The sequence below is a fragment of the Sciurus carolinensis genome, chromosome 3 (assembly GCF_902686445.1).
Source record: "Sciurus carolinensis chromosome 3, mSciCar1.2, whole genome shotgun sequence".
NCBI lineage: Eukaryota > Metazoa > Chordata > Mammalia > Rodentia > Sciuridae > Sciurus > Sciurus carolinensis.
The window spans coordinates 109,424,506-109,446,525 of NC_062215.1; the positions used below are offsets into that span (position 1 = coordinate 109,424,506).

At 40.2% G+C, this 22,020-nt stretch overlaps 1 protein-coding gene across 9 annotated transcripts in view; it reads left to right on the forward strand.

The window, feature by feature from the left end:
* The window catches only part of Pkp4 (plakophilin 4), a 248,069-nt gene extending 245,299 nt beyond the window's left edge, over nt 1-2,770 (forward strand). For 7 of the 9 annotated variants that reach the window (XM_047547028.1, XM_047547031.1, XM_047547030.1 and 4 more), the window contains one exon: nt 1,661-2,770. In XM_047547028.1, coding sequence (XP_047402984.1) covers nt 1,661-1,909 — 249 coding nt within the window. In that variant the 3' untranslated portion in view covers nt 1,910-2,770. The remainder of the gene's footprint in view (nt 1-1,660) is intronic. The other 2 variants (XM_047547033.1, XM_047547034.1) reach the window with 1 other exon arrangement.
* Nucleotides 2,771-22,020: the final 19,250 nt, after the last annotated feature.

Here is a 22,020-nt window from a genome sequence, read left to right on the forward strand (position 1 = left end):
CATATTCTTTGCCCAACCATTGTCCCTTTCCTACTCTTTGTTGTTGTTAAATTCTAAAATCTCTCCCATCCTTTGGGTGAGGAAAGGTTGGTAAGCACACTCTAATCTGATCTCATTGTTCAGAAGTTTTTGTATACTTCATTCTCCATCTTCATGATTTCCTCCCCGTCCTGGTAGAGTGATTTTAAAACTCTGAGATTTTGGCCTTGAGGTCAGAGTGTTCATCTCAGAGGTCAGAGTGGACTCGGACCCAGCTGGGGTATAGATCACTCTAAACGAGTACCATGGATGTAACGCACCAAGATTCTGCTTTCAGGAGGCACCTGCAATCAGTTTCCCGAGTTCGTGGTCCACCTGGGCCATCTGATCTCTCTACCTACTCTCCAGTAACACACAGCACTTGGAGTTTCCCAAGATACAACTGTGTCTTATCCTTCGCATAATTGTGTTCTAAGACCCCTCTCCACTCCTTTATCTTTTCTTTGTAGATGAAAGAAAAACAACTTCTAAGTTACTCATATTTATGCTAGTTTTTTGTTTGTTTTGTTTTGTTTTTGAGGTGGATTCTTGCTATGTTGCTTAGGCTGGCCTTGAATTCATGGGCTCAAGAGATCCTCCCACCTCAGCCTCCCAAGGCTATAGGTGTGCATCACTGTGCCTGACTTAGGTGGTAATTTTTTTAGTCAGGAAAAAGTAGCCTCGGAATCATAAGTGAACCTTAAAAGGAGATGGTAGAGTTAGCATGGGTGGATTTATCTCAGAAAGCCTTATAAAGTTAGAATGAATTTAATTCCTGAATATGAAGTTGATACTATGTAGTAAATTTGTTATATTTTACTAAGTGGGGGTATTTAGACATGATAAAAAAGATAAACAGATATAGAACCATGATAATTTGAAGAATCAATGTGAAGTTAAAGCTACAACAGCACAAAAGGAAATGGGGTATGGGGTATAGTGTGTGTGTGCCCAGGAGTGCACAGCCTTGCCTTCTTCAGACGTATTTATTAGCCCCAGATTAGGGAAGTCTTTTTCTCCAGAATCGTCCTTGCTCACACGTCCCTGCCTTGAGATTGCCTATTCCTTTAATAGCACAATTTACAACAGAGTTTCCAAAGTGTGACTGTTGTTCACCAAACCACATATGTTGTTTAAAATTGAGGGATAGACTCAAGCTTCGTCTCTGAGGTAAATGCTTTAAAAGATGATTCTATCACACTGCGGTTATCTAAGGCCAAAAAAATCTAAGTCCCAACTAAATTCTTGATGTGTTAAAGGTTCCCTGTGTAAAAGCAAACATTGAGACCATCCTCTCCTTTGGTCAGATGGTGACAGGCCCTGCCACAACAGGATGCAGAGCAGGGACTCTGGTAACAAGGGGTGGTAGCATTGGCAACCTGCCACTGGGGTCTTGGGCTTTCCTGAGGCACCCACTTCTCTAGAGATCTTGGGACAGGACTTGAGCAAACTCAGCCAGCCTACCTGCCAATGTAGTTTTAAAGTCCACAAGTAATCGCATGCCCTGCACCTGCAACAACTTCTAACCATAAGCCCGGGAATGTTGCTTTAAAAATGTGAAGCAGGAAGCCCCCATGAATTTTCTTTAAATGTGTTCTTTAAACATTGCTTTCACTCATTTGCCTTTCCATTTTGTCAACAGCATCAACAGCTGTATTATAGTCAAGATGACTCAAACAGAAAGAACTTTGATGCATACAGATTATATTTGCAGTCTCCTCATAGCTATGAAGATCCTTATTTTGATGACCGAGTTCACTTTCCAGCTTCTACTGATTACTCCACACAGTATGGACTGAAATCGACCACAAATTATGTAGACTTTTATTCCACTAAACGACCTTCTTACAGAGCAGAACAGTACCCAGGGTCCCCGGATTCATGGGTGTAGCATCAAGACGCTCAGCAAAGAACTCTTTCTTTCTAACCTTGTTTGGATTGAGGTGAAAAGTCCGTCTTGCTGATTTGATGATGAAATATGAAAGTGAAATGGAAGGAATGAGTGAAGAGCTTTTTTTTTTTCTTTTTTGAGGAATTTTCAGGGAAGTAAGGAAACTCTTGGGAGAGAACTTTCTAAGCTCTATTTAGGTGTTAGATCTAATTACTTGTAGATTCTATAGTCTGGTGAAGGTGTGGGTGATGTGATGAGAGGTTTGAGAAATGGGTGAAATGAGATGGGGGAATGTGTAGGTCAAATCAAATTAAAGATGATTTTTTTAATGTGAATAAAGTTATGTTCTGATAGTTTGTACAGAAGAAAATAAAATGGATGCCCTTCATGTTTTATTGCTATTACTAAATGTCAAGATTGTATGCTATTATGTCTTGTAAATTTCTTTTGTTGGTGTAAATATGGAAATGCCACATTGGTTAAGTGCCATCATTTGTAATGCAGTGTGTCATTTGAAAAGAGATTTGAAGAAACTGACAGCTTAAAAAACAAATGGGAAACCCAAGGAACTGATAGAAGAATTAGAAACAAACTCCAACAGCCTGTGTTTTCACAGTGAGTAGTGTACTTGGGAAGCACAAAGTCCAGTCTGCAGAGCAGCTCCATGCCCATTCCCTGCCTCTTTCATAGGACACTTCACTGCCATTTTCTATGCACATGAAAGAAAAATAAATGTGGAAATTTCATCCTTGGAAATGTGTTCCCTTTACTTTTTTTTTTTTTTTTTTTTTTTTTCTGGATGTAACATGGAAAAGCAGATTTAATAAACACTGTGTGAAATGGATCACACCAAAGAATGGAGCTATGAACATTCCTCCTCCTTTTTCTTAGTATGTTTACTTCTTGGGTTCTGTTTTGAATCTAATGCTCTCTAGTTGTATCACTTATTTTGTAGACTGTTATACATATTTAACACCACTTTTCACCTAAGAGAAATTACATCTGGCAGCCTAGCCATAACTAAATTGGCAAAGACTCCTTTTGGCATCATTTTAAAGAACTCAGTAATTACATAAGAACAGTGGTTGGGCATTTACTTGGTTGGCATCAATGTTTTAAGCCAAAACCAATTCTAAATAATTATTTTGCTGAGTAATTCCATGAGAAACAGTAATTCCTGGATTAGAGATGGGACAGGGGAAAGCCCCACAGACATGACAGACAAGGGGTCCCGATGGTACTGTGGAACACTGCTTCTAAATTTTTCTCCAGCTGTGGAGATAATGAGGGGCACCACCCCAGGAGGCTTACAATCTGAAACCCTCTCAGGTCTTGTAATTCCTTTCCTTGAGGCCTAGTGCCTGGATCTTTCCCAGAAAAGTAAGGAAACAACCCATATGGCAAGTCAAACCCAGAGGTGTGGACTTTGTGTACCCTGCAAGCATGAAAAAATGATAGACTAAAACATTTCTGAAGATAAGAGACTTGAGGCAGGGAAATGCTTTCCTGAATGGAAAAGCCCAAAATTAGATTCCAAAGCAGAATGGAAATACAGTGCAAGTCAGAAGATTCCTGAAGTCTACAGACAAGGAGGCTTTCCAAGATGTGGGCTTTCCAAGGGCAGCTGGCAGAATCAGTCTGGCAGGGATTGGGGAAACAACCCTCTAGATGGCAGAGATCACTGGATTTTCCCAAGGAACTGACACCAGGACTTTCAAATGTCATCTCCATTTCAGCTTTGCTTCACTCACTTCCCTGAACCTCATGTTCTGGTGTCTGGGTTAAAGTAAAGGCCCTCACTGGGAGAGTCAAGAAAACAAGAATCTGGAGCCTCCTGAGTGATAGACAGTAAGTTTTTCTTTTAGTGACCCCACTGTGACAGGCAACATTTCAAAAATGGATCCAAGTTTGGGTTGCAAAGAATTCACTTGGACCTCCAATGAGACCTCCTAATAAAAGCCAGAAAGAGGCCTGTGGATAAGGACTGGACAGAAGATCTGATGCTCTTGAAAGCTAACTTGTGACTGCAGAAGGGAAACTGCAGACAGCTTGGATGATGGAAACCTACCATCGTGAATCAAAAAGCTATGCCCACTCCCTCCAAGCGGTGGAAATAAACAAGCTCTTCTAAAACATTGACATTTTGTTGCTGCCCTAATGTCACTAAGTAGCATACAGAATTTAGCCCTCATGAAGAATCTGTTGCACATAACCAGGACCAATCCACTTCCACCCTTTCCAGGAGCATTAGGGTTGAATGGAACCAACATTGGGAAGCTAGACATGGGCTTCTATACCCAGACAGCACATTAGAATCATCTGAGCAACTTTGATGACTAGGAAGATCCAGGCCTCACCTAACCAATTAAAACCAGCAAGGGCAGGGTCCAAGCCTCACATGGGTATTCTTAAAAAGCTTCCCTGGGTGATGGCACAGTGCAGTCAGGTGAGAGCCCTTCGCTACCTTACTGCCCTCCAATCTGGGACTTGGAGTGTGGAGTTTGCTTAGAAGAGAAGGATAGATTTAGAGTGTTGTCATTGAAATTTTGAACTTGGAACGTCAGATACAAGGTGTTTATCTTTCACCTCTACACACGTGTGTAAAGTTTTGAACTTTGAAGGCCAGGGACATTTTGTACCTATGAGAAATGATGATCACACAGTCCCAGATGTCTTCCATCACTAATCCCTGCCACTGTTTGGCTGCTACTAGTTGCTGATTCTTGCATTGAAATACCCACAGTTTGCTTTATCAAGCACATGCCATATGCTGAGAGCATCACATATGATCTCATTTAACCCTCACAGCAAATGGATGAGATCTGAGTTGATATTCCTGTGTACAGACCCAAAGCAAACTTGGAAAGTAACCTGCTAAGGCTCACACAGCCAGCGGGCTGAGGCAGGGAGCACAGGATCAGCCAAGCCATAGTGTCAAGAGTTCTTCAAACCCAGTCATTTGAGTTCCAACCACACTATTATTTACTAAGCATTTTTCACCATTTTCTTAAAATTTACCAATGGAAACTATCACTAGCCATACTTAAAAAGGAACCATAAAAATAAACATTTGCCTATTAAGGGTAAAAATGTGTATGTGTTAGCAAACTTCATCTCGTCTACCACCATGGCATCACATGAACCTCATTTTGAGAAACTTTGAGTCCTGATGATTGAGATCAGGCTGGGACTCCCCCTGTGAGCCTTCTCTGTTAATACAGGCTTATTAAAACCTGTCACTAGGCGATCCTCTCATTCTGAGGCTTCAGCAGTACCCTTAAGGCACACTTCTGTAAATCTGTCAGATGGTCATTTTGTTTCCACGATCAAACTGACTGACAATGAAAACAACATTTGAAAGCTTGGCCCTCGCTGTTCACTTACTAGATATTTTAAATAGCATTGCTCATGGTAGCATTATTCATAATAGCCAAAAACTGGAAACAACCCAAGTGTCAACTTATTCATGTAATGGAATACTAGTTCACAAGAAAAAGAATGAGCCCCAGATAACAATGACATGGACAGATCTCAAAATATGTTGCTCAAAAGAAGTAGTTTGCAAAAAGGACATACTGAGTACAGTGGCACACTCCTGTAATCCCAGTTGCTCCGGAGACTGAAGCAGGAGGATCACAAGTTCAAAGCCAGCCTCAGCAAAAGCAAGACACTAAGCAACTCAGTGAGACCCTGTCTCTAAATCAAATATAAAATAGGGCTGGGGATGTGGCTCAGTGGTCAAGTGCCCCGGAGTTCAATCCCCGGTACAAAAAAAAAAAAAAAAAAAAAAAAAACTCTATGGAGATGGAAATTAAAACTGTGGTTGTCTAAATGGGTATGGGTTAGAGAACCATTTGGGAATGGTGGAAATATTCCATATCTTGATTGGGATAGCAGTAGTTACATGGTTGTATACATGTATCAGAACATCAAAATGTACTAATAAGATCTTCATTTCACTCCACATACAATTTACCCCCCCAAAAAAGGAACACTTGCCTCAAAAGGAGTATAATGACATTGTCCAAGGCTTGTTTTGCAACCTAGAACCAAAGTTACAATTATTAGTCTCCTGATTTAAGAAAAATTCAATTTATTTATTTCAAATCTTAAAGCATCCATTTTGAGTAGTTTCACACACAAAAGGTTTCAGAATTCTGGAAATATATATATTTGAAAAGCACTATATGGGAATGTTCTTGTGAACAACTATCACTGTGCAGATTTACACTGTGTTGACAAGAAAGTAAGTTGAGGAGTAAAACTCAGGCTCGTGTTTAAATGTGTTGCCATGCAAGAGAAGTGTGTGCCCTTCTTACTTAATGATCCAAAGAGGCATGTAAATAAACAGCTCACCCACAGCAGCACTCCCCAGGCCACAGGGAAGCAGTGTGGGAGCCAAGTCCTTTCAGCAAAGTACCAGAAAGGTGTTAAAAAAACAAACAGGTCAGTGAAATCAGAGGCGGAACAGCTAATGGAGTTTTTTGAACTCTACAAATGCAGGGCAGACTTTGAATTCAAAGGAGAACTTTGCTTCAGGTCAGGCGATCTTTCTGCTGGAGAGGAAGCAAACAGTATTTCTGTTAATTAATGTGCAACTGGAAAGTGAGGGGAGGGGAAGCAAAGGAGGGGATTGAGGTCTGAAATTCCATGCAGTTCCACTGTGGATAGACCACTGGGCAGCCATGGGCTGCCACCCTTCCAGAAAAACATCTCTCAGCTGGGGCTGTCCGTGTGTCTGTCTTAGAAGGTCTTCACTTTTGTCTCCAGCCTTATTCACCCCCGAGAGAGCAGTTTGATTGCTTGGCTTGACTTGACTTGTCATTATGAATGCCCTTATTCAGGACAATCCTTAAAGACTGCAGACACAAAAAGGAAATTTTTAGCAAGCAAATTACGACTCGAATTGTGTCTGTTTTAGTGCCTTTCCCTGTTTTAATGTCAGCAGCTTCACTGGAAGCAGCTGGCATGTCCCCTAAGTGGCTGTTTGTGCCTATTGCTGTAGCCTAATTCTAACTTGAAATCACTAAAAAGCATTTTGTGCTGTCATAATCATTTGCATAAGCCATAACTAGCTCTTTCATTATTAAACTCCCATCCAACGGTTGGGGGAATTTTGATAAAGACTTAATGATGTGATGGGCTATTTCGCCCACCAATCATGTCCCAGTGATTCCAGAGCTGACCGATACATTGTCTCAGAAAATAAAAATGGACACCACTTTTGCTGGGTCAAAGGTGTAATTCTAACATCAGTGAGAAAATATCCAATTCTTCCTCCAGGAGTCCCTCATAACTGTTCATTTACTCCCCAGGAGGCAGCACCCCTAAAATGTGCCTTTATATGCTGGCAATGAAATATAATGTGTTTGGCTTCCGACACCCTGGTAAGCTGCCATTACTGGGTACTAATCTAATAAAATGACTTCCAGAAGGATGAATTCCCTCTAGGGGTCTCTTTAGGGTTCTTCAGAGTCTGGGGCTGCACCAGCCCAATCCTAGGGAACTCTCATTCCTTTCCATGGGTGGGAATGAGTGTGGCGAAGTGCCCAGTTTCCTGGGGACTGGAGGAAAGTATTCAATCAGATGAGCTCTACATTGGAAATAATAGTCATAGAAGGGGATCCAATCGTTATAGAAATGGTTTTACAAAAAAGAATTCATTTGAAGCTTTCAAAATATTTCAAATATTTTGTGAAGACAAGCCAAGGGGCACATTCTGTATCTGAATGATTTCTTATACATGTGTCCACCAAAATCACTGAGATTATGGCTGGCCTCAGTGACTAGAAGTCTCCTTTTCTCTAACTAGTCAAAGATAATGGCATGTTTAGTCAGTTTGCAAATAATGAGGTTCTTCTTTTTTACTTTTCTTTCATCTCTATCCTTTTTAATCACTTCTTTGATAATCAACATTTCTATGGAAAAAGCTATCAGAGGAAAGGTAGGGTGGCATTGAAACTCATTAGGCCTGTTACGATGTCATATTTTAATTGGACAAAAGCTGACACTAAACCACTTTGAGCTACAAATACTATCTTCTGAGACCACATCACTGGTTGTGGTAGTGATGTAACCTTACTGAGTGTTATGGTTTGCATCTTCAGTGTCCCCCAAAGGCCTGTATGCTGCAGGGGGCACCTAGTGGAAGGGAACTAGGCCGTGGTGGTGTTCCCTTGAATGGGACATTGGAACCCCAGTCATTTCCTCTCTGTCTCTCCTTCCCAGGCACCATGAGGTGAAGCAGTTCTGCTCCACCATGCACTCGCACCATGATGTTCTGCTTCACCACAGGCCCAAGAACAACAGAACCAAGTGAGTATGGACTGAAACCTAAAACTCAGCCAAAACAAACTGTTCCTCTTTTAAGTTGATTGATCTCAGATATTTGTCACAGTAACAAAAAGCTGACAAACTCAACTATGGAATTGTGTTCTGCTGACAATATCAAAGTTTCCCAAATTGTGGCTTCAACAAAAGGAGTTGTAAAATGCTTTATCTGTGTCTCTTCACCACATAAAGAGGTGACCAGAGAAAGCATGTGCCAAATATCTTCATGTACCAAAGCTCTATCCTGCTTTCTGAGAGGGTCTCTTATTTTCATGACTTCCCAACTGGTTGCAGGAGCTCCAACCATTGCATACTCATTCCTCAACAAGGAGAAAAGAGTTTGGAAATCAAAGCTTATCCAGTGAGTCAGTACACTTAAAAGAATTTTCCTAGAATCTCTGCCCATACATATCATTGGTCACCCTATCTACAAGATAGGCTAGGGAAAGTTTTTGCCAGGGTCCATTGCTACCTCTACCATACATAAGTTCTATTAGTAAGGAAAATAAAGGGATGGACAGGGGGAAAACACTCTTTGTCTCTGCCCAGGATGACAGATGATGTTGTAGGTGCTCACTGCACTTCTATTACTTTGGTTTCTCCTACAATGTCCTAGGCACCTGGGAAATCTGAAAGCCAGTGAGTCTGCCCTTGCCCCCAAGAATTCAGAACACACTGAGCCATGAGAGCCAAGAACAGCTACCAAGCCTGGGTTGGTCCATCAAGGAAAGCCTCATAGAGGAAAAGGGACTTGAGCTAAATTGGGGGTTCATATTAAGCAACAGTGCCAGGGATATACATGAGAATGGCAGGGGCTGGGTGAAGGAGAAAACCAAGAAACATGAGGACAGGAAGGAGGTAGTGTGGAAGAGGCAGAAAGAAGAAACAAGTAGCTCCTCAGGTAGGGTTTTGGTGAGGACAAAACAGCCCTTTGGTCACTACTACCACTAAGAATCATTTGCTGAGAGTTTACTACTAAGATATTAGGCATCAAGGACTGTGTTATATGCTTTAACCACATCATCCCATTCAGTCTTCACAAAAATCCTAAAACAATGTTCAAGAGAAGAGAAACTGTCCTTGGAAATATAAGTGACCCCAGGTCAGATCAGTGGGGGATTGATGCCTGTATCTGTCAGGTTCTTAGTCCTTCCCAGCCGCCCCCAGGAAGCAGAACAGCAGTTCCCCTAGGCCTCATGTAATCTGTGTTTCTGCTAAAGTAAACCTGGTGGCAATCCCTCTCCCAGCCAGAAATCCCCCTCCAGCTTCATACAAGTTTCCCAGCCTAATTAGGCTCAAAGAATGCAAACTAGTTTTCATGTTTGTTTTAGCAAAGATAACTAGGAAAATAACGTATTGGCTGAAGTCGAAGTTGATGATTTTAAAAAGAAAATTATCAAGTCACGTGTCACAAATTAGGCTCCAAATCCAGACCGATCCACAGAAAAAGACTTCAGAGAATCAAATGAACCCAGAAGAGTTACCTTTGCCTGTTCTGGCCAACCCCTCTGCCTGCCAGATCAGCCTCAGAGAGTAGCTCAGCTGTGTTTTAGTTTGGATCTTGAATGTCCTGGCAAAGGTCCAGTCCCCAGACTATGGTGCTCTTGGGAGGTGTTGGAACCTCTAAGAGGTGGGGCCTAGTGGAAGGAGGTAGGTCATGGGGCAGTGGATATATCCTTGAAAGGGATATTGGGACTCCAGCCACTTCCTCTCTGCTTCCCAGTGACCGTGAGGTGAGCAGGTGTCCTCCACCAGGCATTCCTGCCATGAGGTGCTACGCTGCTGCGGGCCCAAAGCTACAGAACCAAGCAGCCACCAGTTGAAACCTCTGAAGACTTGAGCAAATAAATAAGCCTTTTCCCTTATTAAGTTGATTATCTTAGCTACTTTTTCACAGTGGTGGAAAGCTGAGTAACACAGGTGGGGGACAGTTGACCTGTGCAGGAAACCAGGTAGGTCAAAATTGGCAGAGGGTTGTCAGCTTCGTGGGAAGGAAAGGTCTCCATCCCCTGCCTAGTTCTTGTGGAGAACGGCCATTTCCAGGCAACAGACTACTCACAGCTCTGAGTGATTCATAAAAATTGGAACTATAAACATTCTAGAAGATTTGGAAGGAAACCTTTCAGCTTCCTCTTCATTCTCCCTGTATTCCTCCCTGCCATTCAAGGACAAAGGAGTCATTTGACGAGACTAGGCAAAACAAAGCAAGCTTGGAGCAAGCTCTGCTGCCCAGACTGAGGCCAGAGCATCAGACCCTCTCCAGATGGGCTCTGCAGGCCGCTCTGTGCCCCCAGGAAGGCCTGGCGTATTGGTTGGGTGAGTTCCATTCACCCAGGTATATATGCCTGTCCTTTGCTCCAGTTCAAGCTATCATTTTCAAATCCACCTCACAAGCAAGACAGCTGGTATATGTTTCAAAACAGTGACCCCTTCCACAAATTCCTCCCATCTCAGAGAGAAGAGGCCTAGGAGCAAGCCTTCAGAAACCCCAACTCACACAAGCTATGAACTGACTGCTCTCCATCACTCAGAGATGGATTAACACCCTCCCCAGGAGTACATAAGAAGTTGGGGATTGTCCTTAGTGCCACAGGACAGGCACACACTGAGGGAGGAAGTCCTACCTAATTAACCTGGGTCATCCCAAGGAACAAAACTTCCGGGAGCTCTGAGGAGAACATTGCTGAACCCAAGGTTGAAACTGAGTTTCCTACTTTTTCTCTCTCATCTCCAGATGGAATTTGAGACAGCCAACCCAACACCAGTTGGGTGCCAACTTTTGCACCCAATCAGAGGCCAGAGGAGCAAATAGAGAAACCTGAGTGGAGGGTCTCCCCACAGGGACCACCTAGCCCAGTGTGCTTACACATGGGAACAAAACTCTAAAAAGTGGACTACCATCAAGGGCAAAGAGCTACTGTCCATTTACCACTTCAGTTAGAGATAAGGAAGCCCAGCAGAGAGAGGTTAAGAAACTCACCCTAAGTGACAGTGGCAGAGTGTTGGATTGTCCCCTATCAGATAAGCAAATACCCTTCTGCTGAAGAGCATAGGCTCCATTTGGCAGCCTTGTGACATCCCATCCTCTTGAACCAAGTGGAAACTCCATCCCAGCACCTTCTGCTTTGACAGGTAATACCTGCCCTGAGCTTCCATCTCCTATAGGGTCATGCCCCACCTGTGGGCAGCTCTGCTCTCATCCCCAGATCCCAAGTTTCCCACCATGTCTAGAAAGCCTCCCCCCCAGGTCTGCCCTGGGCTTCAAAATCACCTCTCTGTCCTCCTGCTTCATAACTCTCCATCAGGTGAGGGTGACTGCTTCCCAGTCCACGCCAGCCCCCAGCAAAACCACACCTGCTTACTCCAGAGTACAGGGCACAGCCCCCCTCTGGGTTCCCTGCTGGAGCAGACCCAAGAACCCACTGCGGAGCCATGGTCTCAGCACAAGGAGAGCAGCTCATCTTTTTGCTGAGTGAAGCACTTTCCCAAAGTGCGTTCCTTGACACATTAGCTCAACAAGTTGTCCCTAAGAGAAGTTTTATGGTCAGATAAGTCTGGAAAATGCAATGTAGTATATTTCTCTCAGAGATTCACAGTAACTTAAAAGTTCATAACCTTCATATTGAAGGTTCTGAGAAGACTGCAGTAAATATATCTTTCTAGACCATAATGTCCCCTTAAAGTCAAAATAGTGTAACTAAAATCTGGACCCACTTATTTATTTTGTATTGGTCCTGAGTGGGCACATAATGTATCCAGAGAATCTTTGGTTTTAGGGGAGAGGTCTCTACTGGTATTTATGGAACTAGAAATTAAAACTGAAATTTTAAAACGTAGTAATTCATTTTAAAAACCAAGCCCTGTAACATATGCCATATATAATTTATGATTATATATTTTATGGAAAATAGCTATTTTCCAAAAAAATCAGAAAAATGGGACTTTTTTTTATACTTTTGCTAATCTCTCTTATGTCTGGCTTTTAGAAGACAGCAGGATCCTCATGCAGATCCTGTTCTGCATTCAATCTGTTGCGACATCACGTCACGTAGTCTCTAGAACACACCACGTGTGCTTGTGAGAGAAAAAGAGTGAAAGGGAAAATGACAAGTTAATATTATGATAATAGTTTTGGCCTTGTGGAACCCCAAAAGGGGTCTCTGGGACCCTAGGGGTCCCCTGTACCACCCTTTAAGAACCACTGCTTCTAATGATTGACCCAGTTTCTTTCTACTTTGCAAACACCTGACAAAGGTGGAGGTGTGCATTTTTTTTCCCTGCTCCTGTGGCTGATCCATCTACCATGTAGGGGATCCAGTGTCTGGGAGCCCTTGGGTGGGGCCACCTGGAGGTCCTCCTAGTGGTCAACCACAATGGCCAGTCCTGGCTAAAGCTCCTCCCTCTGCCCGCTCCACCGTGGTTCCTCCCCACCATGGCCCAGCAGAGTATGGTCAGCTCATATGGTCTTACCTTGGAGGATTTAAAAGAGTTTTGATGTATAGAATTTCATTAAAGCCATAAAGTCCCCAAGATAGTCATTGTCCAAACATAGATATTGCTTTCATTTGTAAGCCGCCTAATTCCTGAAAAAAAATGGATTTAAACTTTGTCTATAATCCATGCTCTGTTCTCCTGCAGGGTTTCAGTGGGTCCATGATAGGAGGGAGCTAAGAAGATCTATCTTTTGTTCTTCTTCACACGTAGGAGAAGATAAAAACCATCTTTCATCTTTGCCCTGGAGAGGTTTGAAGTCCAGACACGAAAGGAACAGAGGGAAAGGAAAACCAGCTCTGACAAATCCGAGCATAAAGGCCACATGCTGCTGACTCCCTCCATGTCGGAACCCAATCCTGGCCACCTTCCTAAGATCCATTGAGAGACGGGTCTAGAGGAGCAGGACATGCGTGCAGAGATACCAGGTAAATAGACACAATTAATGAGTTTTCTGCTTTGGGCCAAAATGAAAGAAAAGGAAACCCTGAGGATCCTGCTTCATTCCATGACTGGAGGGAGCTACACCACTGTTCCCTTGCAAGGACCAGTGTTTATGAGGCTCAGGTTAGAAAGTCTCATTCTAGAGTTGGATAGAACATAGATCCTGGCTTAGCCACTGACTAGCATGGCAGGGTGACCTGAAGCAAGACACATGGCCCCTCTGAGTCTCAGTTTCATCATCTGTAAAATGAGTAATTATAGGATTTCCTGAGATAGTGCATGTTAAGCACTTAACATAGTACCTCCAGCTAAAAACTCATGTTCTACAAAAGACAATTTAACAGGACCTGAAGACAAGTCATGAATTGGGAGAAAATAATTGCAAATGACACATATGATTAAGCTCTGTTGAGGCTGGGGTTGTAGCTCAGTGGTAGAACACTTGTCTAGCATGTGTGAGGCACTGGGTTCTATCCTCAGCACCACATAAAAATAAATTTAAAAAATAAATAAAGGCATCATGTCCATCTACAATTAAATTTTTTTAAAAGAACTGTTATTAAAGTATACAAGGAATTCTTAAAACTCAAAAGCAAGAAAACAGCCTGATTAAAAATGGGCAAAATCCTGAAAACAAACACCTTTCCAAAAAAAAATCTACAGATGGTAAGGAAGAATATGGAAAGATGTCAACCTCATATGTCATTGGGGAAATGCAAATTAAAACGATGAGATTCCCACTGCACACCTACTAGCATGGCCAAAATCCCAAACACTCACAATACCAAATGCCAATGAGGTCATGGAGCAACAGGAACTCTCATTCATTGCTGGTGGGAATGTAGAGTGATACAATGACTTTAAATGATATATTGGCAGTTTCTTACAGAACCTACAGGATGAAAGAGCAAGATGGTGACTAAGCAATATCCTCCAGTGATTATCTCTCCATAGACACACCAAGTTTATTAGTTATGCATGCGCCAAACTATGTTCACAGAAGTCATGGAAGGTGGGGCACAGTGATGCACACCTGTAATCCCAACAGCTCGGGAGGCTGAGGCAGGAAGATCACAAGTTCAAAGCCAACTTCAGCAATTTAGTGAGGCCCTGTCTCAAAATAAAGAAAAGAACTGGGGGTGTAGCTCAGTGTGAAACACCCCTGAGTTTAATCCCCGGTATGAAAAAAAAATGAGTCAATGAAACCAGGTAAGAGACTACCCATTTATAGTATAACAAAACAAAAAGATGAACTGAAAAAGGGAGGAGGTGTCCCCATAACCCCTACCCCAACTCCAAGCAGTTCAGGACAAAAGAGATGCTTTCTTCCTTAGGGTATGTGAGGGAGAGAATTTAGTCAATGTCTCAGACTTAAAACCCAGTTCTGGTTAAACTCAGTGCTGGTTAAACTCAGACCTGAGTTTCATTTTTATCATTTCCAGCCTTGGGGTGGGTCCAGGGCATACTTACCTTCCTTCTAAGACTGTGCAGGCTGATGAGGCTGTGATAAGCAGGTGCACACAACTTGGAGTCAGCCTTAGTGGCGTCCACCACCCGTCCACCACCCAGTCTATCAGACATCTAATCTAACCTGCGTTACATACAGATGGTTGTAGTAGCCTCAGGCCATGAGTCCACCTCTGCAAGAGGCAGCCATAGAAGTGTGGGTCTTGGTCCTACACCAATATCCTACTGGTCTTGGTGGGCTGCGGGATAAGGGTGTGACGTGACTTAGGAGCATTTGTGGCCACAACCTGGGGCTCGTCCATCCATGATGTCATAGCTTGGCAAAAATGCGTATAGTGCCTAACCACAGGCAGATAAGACATCTGGGTGTACACCAGCCCCAGGGAGAGGCTTGTGGGGACAGACTACTTTTTCTAGGCACTCTCCTAGTTTTATCTGAACAAAACACTAACAATATATTTGGGACAAACCTGGGCTTGGGTTGCCTTGTAATACTGAGTCAGTGAAAACACACCAACGACATAGTCTGGGAAAATCTATACCTGGACACCATCCAGTGCTGAAATTGTGGGGGTAACTACAGGCTCAGAGAAAATGAGCAGCTTGCTTAGAATTTCTGGAAAGACAAGTACAAACAGGGCCAGATTAGGAACACTAGAATAAATACCTAACTCTTCACTTATCCAAATGTTTCATCTGCCCACAAGCATCAAGAGTTTTCAGGAAACCATGATCTCATGTAACATTCAAAAGACACTGACCAGATAGCAATCAGTCCAAGAGAACTCTTGGAGAATTAAAATAGCTATTTTAAGGAAACTTGATAGCTTGAAGAAAACAGAGAAATGTCTCAATTTCCTAGTAGAGAAACTTAACAAAAGAGATGGAATCAATTTAAAAACTCAAACAAAAAGTCTCAAGATAAAAAATACACTCAGTGAAATTAAAAATGTGATAGAAGGCATCAGTAGCAGGGCAGATCAAACAAGAATTGGTGAGCTCAAAGATAGGTTATTTCAAAATACACAGTAGGAGTAGTAAAAAGAAAAAAAGAACAAAGAAAGTATAGGGAAATTTTAGGATGTATAAAAAGAGCAAATATTTGGGTTATTGGGGTCCAAGAAAAACTTGAGACTGCCAAAGGAGGAGAAAGTTTATTAAAAGAAAAAATAACAGAAAATTTCCCAAACTTAGAGAAGGATACAAATATTCAAACAGGTAGGTCAAAGTTCACCAGTCAAATTTAACCCAAGACATCTTATAAACAAACCCTCAAAGATGAAAGATAAACAGAGGATGCTAAAGGTGCAAGAGAAAAGAAACGAATAACAGAAAACACCTGTCAACAGATTTCTCAGCAGAAACCTTACAGGGCAAGAGAGAGTGGCAAGAGATTTTCACAGTTTGGACAGAAAATGCTATCAATTGAAAATACTGTACTTAGTAAAACTATCCTTTAGAAATGAAAGAGAGATAAAGACATTTCCAGACAAGCAAAAGCTGAAGAAATTACATCTCCACCAGACCTGTCCTACAAGAAATGCTAAAAGAAAAATTTCAAACTGAAAGAAAGAGATGTCAATGGGTAAGAATGAAATAAGGGAAGGTATAAAACTCACTGGTAAGAATAACTACACAAACAAATTTAAAATGCTCTAGTAGAGTAAGGATGGTTGTCTTAAATCATTGATTAGCATGCAGAGTAAAAATAAAAAGAGTTAAAAGTAATAACTATGCTAATATCTTAAGAAATAGGCAATACAGAAACATGTAAAACGGGATATTGAAAATTCAAAATGGAGGGAGGAATGGAGTGGAAGTATAGAGTTTTCTATTAGTATGTTTTCTCTGGTTTTTGTTTGTTTGTTTGTTTGTTTGTTTGGTTCTGTTTTTTGTTTAATTTTGTTCACAGAAACCAAGATGAACCAGGGTACTCTACTACTGAGTTACATCCCCAGCCCTTTTTAAGTTTTATTTTGAGACAGAGTCTCACTAAGTTTCCAAGACTGGCCTTGAATTTGTAATCCTCTTGCCTCAGCCTTCCAAATAACTAGAATTACAGGTATGTGTCACCATGCCTGGTTGTGTCTTTGTGTTCTTTGTGTTCTTTAGGATTGTTCTTTCTAGTTCTGTGAAAAATGTCATTGGTATTTTTTTATTGGGATTACATGGAACCTGTAAATGACTTTGAGTAGTATGGACATTTTAACAATATCAAGTCTTCCAATCCATGAACATGGATGTCTTTACACTCTTTTGTGTCCTCTTCAATTTCTTTCATCAGTATTTTACAGTTTTCATTGTAGATATATTTCACGATTTTGGTTAAATATATTCCTAAGTATTTTGTGATCATTTTAAGTTGGTATCATTTCAGAATAGCTAGTTATAATTGAAAGATGTTTTCTGTAAGCCTCATGATAACCATGGACAACTATATGCCAAGAAATCATGTAAACTAAACAAAATAAACAAATTCCTAGACACATACAAAGATCAAGTCATAAAGACTAAATCATGAAAAAATAATAAGGGATGAGACTGACTTAGTAATAAAATGCCTCTCATCAAAGAAAAAACATGGAATAGATGGACTCATTGCTGAATCCTACCAAAATGTTAAGAATAACTAATGCCAATTCTTGTAAAGTTTTTCAAAAAAATGAAAGAGAAAGTAATTCTTCCCAATATAGTCTACGAGGTCAGCATTTCTGATGCCAAAACTAGATAAGGACACACACAAAAGAAAACTACCAGCTAATATCCTTGATGAGCACAGATTCAAAAATCCTCAACAAAATACTAGCAAACTGAATCCAACAGCACATTAAAAAGATTATTCACCATGATCAAGTAGGATTCATCCCAGGGACAAAGAATGACTATTATATGCAAATCAATAAATGTGATTCACATCAACAGAAAGAAGGACAAAAGCTATGTGATGATCTCAATGAATGCAGAAAATGCATTTGGTAAAGTTCAACATCTCTTCATGATAAAAATGCTGAACAAATTAGGTATAAAAGACATGTCCCTCTAAATAATAAAAGTCATTTGTTATAAGCCAGCAGTTTACATTATACTGAATGGGGAAAGGCAAAAGCTTTCTAAGATCTTGAACCTTCATCACTTTTATTCCATGTAGTTCTGAAAGTCCTCACCAGAGCAATCAGGCAAGTGAAGGGAATAAAAGGCATCTAAATTGGAAAAGAAGAAGTCAACTTGTCACTGTTTGCAGATGACATGATCTTATATACACTAAACCCCAAAAAATACCCCCAAAAAACTATTAGAACAAATAAATGAATTTAGCTAAGTTGCAGGACACAAAATCAACACACAAAAATCAGTAGTACTGCTATATGCCAAGAGCAAATTATTTGAAACAGAAATCAAGAAAGCAATTCCATTTGTAATAACTACAAAAAGAAATGAAGCCAGACATGGTAGCATATACCTGTAATTCCAGCTACTTAGGAAGGCTGAGGAGGATGTTCAAAATTTCAAAGATAATCTGGGTGACTTAGTAAGTAAAACCCTGTCTCAAAATAAAACAAAAAAAAAAAATGGAGATGTAGCTCAGTGCAGAGTACTTGCCCAGCATGTGCAAGGGCCTGGGTTCAAACTCTCATGCCAAAAATAAAAATAAAAACAAAATGCCTAGGGATAAATTTAACCACAATTGTGACAAAACAAAATGCCTAGGAATAAATTTAACCAAAATTGTGAAATACATCTACAATGAAAATTGTAAAACACTGATGAAAGAAATTAAAGAGGACACAAAAGAGTGTAAAGACATCCATGTTCATGGATTGGAAGAATTGATATTGTTAAAATATCCATACTACTCAAAGTCATTTACAGGTTCCATGTGATCCCAATAAAAAATACCAATGATATTTTTCACAGAACTAGAAAGAACAATCCTAAAATTTATATGAAAACACACACACAGAGAAGGACAAAATAACAAAGCAAGAGTATTGCCTGATTTCAAAAGTTGTAGTAATCAAAACAGCACAGTATTGGTACCAAAACCAACACTTGGACAAATGGAACAGTATAAAGAACCTAGAAATAAATCTACACATTCCCAGTCAACTGATGTTGACAAAGGGACTAAGAACGTCCATTAGACAAAGGATAGTCTTTTCAATAAATGGAGCTGGGAAAACTGGATATGCACATGCAGAAGAATAAAACTAGAACCCTATTTCTCATCAGTTACAAAAATCAACTCAAAATGAAATAAAGACATAAATGGAAGACATGAAACTACTAGAAAAAAACATAGGAGAAACCCTTCAGGACACTGAAAACAGCAAGGATTTTTTGGACAAGACCACAGAAGCACAGGAAACGAAAGCAAAAGCAAAAGTAGACAAATGGAATTACTTTAAACTTAAAAGCATTTGCACAGCAAAGGAAACAATCAACAGAGTGAAAAGACAACCTACAAAATGGGAGTAAATATTTTCCATGAATACATCTGACACTGGGGTTGATAACCAGTACATATAAGGAGCTCCAAAAATCCAATAGAAAAAGAAAAAACAACTTTAAAACCGAGCACTAGATCTAAGTAGATATTTCTCAGAAGAAGACATGAAAATTACCTACAATTACATTAAAAAATGCTCACATCATTAATCATAAGGGAAATGCTAACCAAAACCACAATGAGACATCACCTCACCCTAGAAAGAAGGGTGGTTATGGAAAATACTAACAATAAGTGCTGGGGAAGATAAAAAGAAAAAAGTTTGTATATTGTTGGTGGGAAAGTAAATTAGTGCAGCCATTATGAAAAACAGCATGGAGGTTTCTCAAAAAATTCAAAATAGAACTACTATATGATCCAGCAACCTCACTATAAGTTATATATACAAAGGATATGAAATCAGCATGTTGAAGAGACATCTGCACTCTCATGTTTATTGTAGCATATTCACAATAGCCAAGAAATGGAAATACCCTGTGTTCATTAGCTGATGAATGGATAAAGAAAATGTATGTATACATAATGGAAAACTATTTAGCCATTAAAAAGAATGAAATCCTGTCATTTGCAGCAACATGGAAGAAATCAGAGATCATTATGTTAAGCGAAATAAGCCTGACTCAGAAAAACAATGCTCTCACTCACATAGAATCTAAACAAAGAAAAAGAAGAGAGGAAGAGAAGAAAGAAAGAAAGAAAGAAAGAAAGAAAGAAAGAAAGAAAGAAAGAAAGAAAGAAAGAAAGAAAGAAAGAAAGAATAGAAGGAAGGAAACAAAGAAACAAAGAAAGGGAAAGAAACAAAGAAGTTGCTCTCATAGAAGTTGAGAGTTCAATGGAAGTTATCAGAGACTGGGGAGAGAAGGGAAGGAGAGGGATGGGGAAAGACTGATCATGGGTACTAAGGTACAAATAGGAGCAAGAAGTTCTGCATAGTAGGGTGACTATAGATAACAATAATGTCTGTACATTTCAAAAATCTAGAAGAAAGAACTTTGAAAGTGTTCACCACAAAGAAATGACAAACATTTGAGAAGCTAAGTATGTTTAACCAAAATAAATATTATACAATTCAGACATGTACTGAAACATTACATGGTACCCCATTAATATGTATAATTTTTATATTTTTGAGTACCCATTAAAAGGAAAATTTTTTAAAGCAATAGTATGAGCAGTAAACAAATAATTACTGGTTATAAATATAGTATATGTGGAAGATGTAAAAACTCTAATGTTTCTAATAAGGAATTAAATAGCAATAGTTTGCTAACTCTATCCCCTTAATTAGAATTTGATAATTTACATAGAGCACTAAGGTCCTATTATGTCATTTTTCCTTGTGCAACACAATGTGGCAATAAGAACATCTACCTTCATAAAAAAGTATTAATTAAATAAAATTTTAAATAAAAATAAAATTATATCATAGCTTTAGTACCCCCAATTGTAAGACAGAGGCAAATATAAATATTTTTAAATATCATATATAAAACATAAGTATGTTTTAACTATCTATACAAATATAATTGTTTTGAAAACTCACTTTCAGTTCAGGATTTAGAAAATTCCCAAAGATGGATGAATTTCAGTATCAAGTTACATAATGCCCAAGGAAATAAACTTCCATGAGTGGAGTCAACAAAAACTACAAATAAGAAACCAGACGCAAAAGCATGTGATGCCATTATCAGAAGAAAATTCCAAATAATTATTTAATATCCTTAAAAAATTTTTTAAATCAATGAATATAGACAAGATGTTTTTAATATGACTGCTCATGTTCATAAAAGATCCAAATAGATTTCCTAGATATATAAATTAATATGATTTATATAAACAAAATCAATAAAAAATTATGCAACTTACTGGAGATGAGGCATGAATTAGTGAACTGGACAGTAGGTTTTTGTTTTTTGTGGAGTTTTTTGGGTACTGGGATCGATCCCAGGGGCGCTCAACCACTGAGCCACATCCCCAGCCCTTTTTCATATTTTATTTAGAAACAGCACCTCGCTGAGTTGTTTAGGGCCTTACTAAGTTTTTGAGCCTGGTTTTGAACTTTCTATCCTTCTGCCTCAGCCTCCAGAGCCACTGAGATTACAGGCATGTGCCACTGTGCCCGGCTGGACAGTACTTTTAAAGAGATTACCCAGCATGCAGCCAAGAGAAAGCAGAAAAAAGGAAAAACTGTAAATTAATTGTTCCAGAGTCTTGACAGTAACCAGAAATTAAGTCAAGCATAGGATACATCTGTATTTCAGGCATCTCTCCTTCTATAATATTTACAGACTGTGTTCTCTCCCAAGGGCTCTCTCTTCGCCACCACCTTTCAGAACCATGTTTTGATTAGACTGTAATGATAAATAAAGTGCAGAATAAAGTGCAGACCCATCTGCAACAGAAAAAAAAAAAGAAAGAATACAGAATGTTAAGAGAATCAAGAAAGGGAGAAATGGATGCCCATCCCAGTTAGGATCTGATACTTTGGAATCCCACCATCTGAGGGAAGCATCTGACAAGTTCTTTTTGTTCTGTTCTCTTTCCTCAGCCTTTTCACCACGGACCCCCAGCCTGCTCTCTCAGGCACTTATCTCTGCCCCAGATCACAGTTCCGCACCTTGGCATCCTTCAGTCTCAGCAGCTGGAGGTTCCAAGCTTACACAGCAAGATATGTGGAGAAGCTCCTCCTGGGACCTGAGCAGCACTAGGTGAACGGCAGCTGTTGAGGGTAATGGGTCCTGAGTGATGATGGCTCTTTAACAGATGTAGAGACGTGTGTGTGCACATGTGTGTGTAAGAGAAAGAGTCTGTGTGCGTGTGTATGTGAGATGTGGGGCAGGAACCCCTTCACCAACTCTGAAGACAGGCCTGT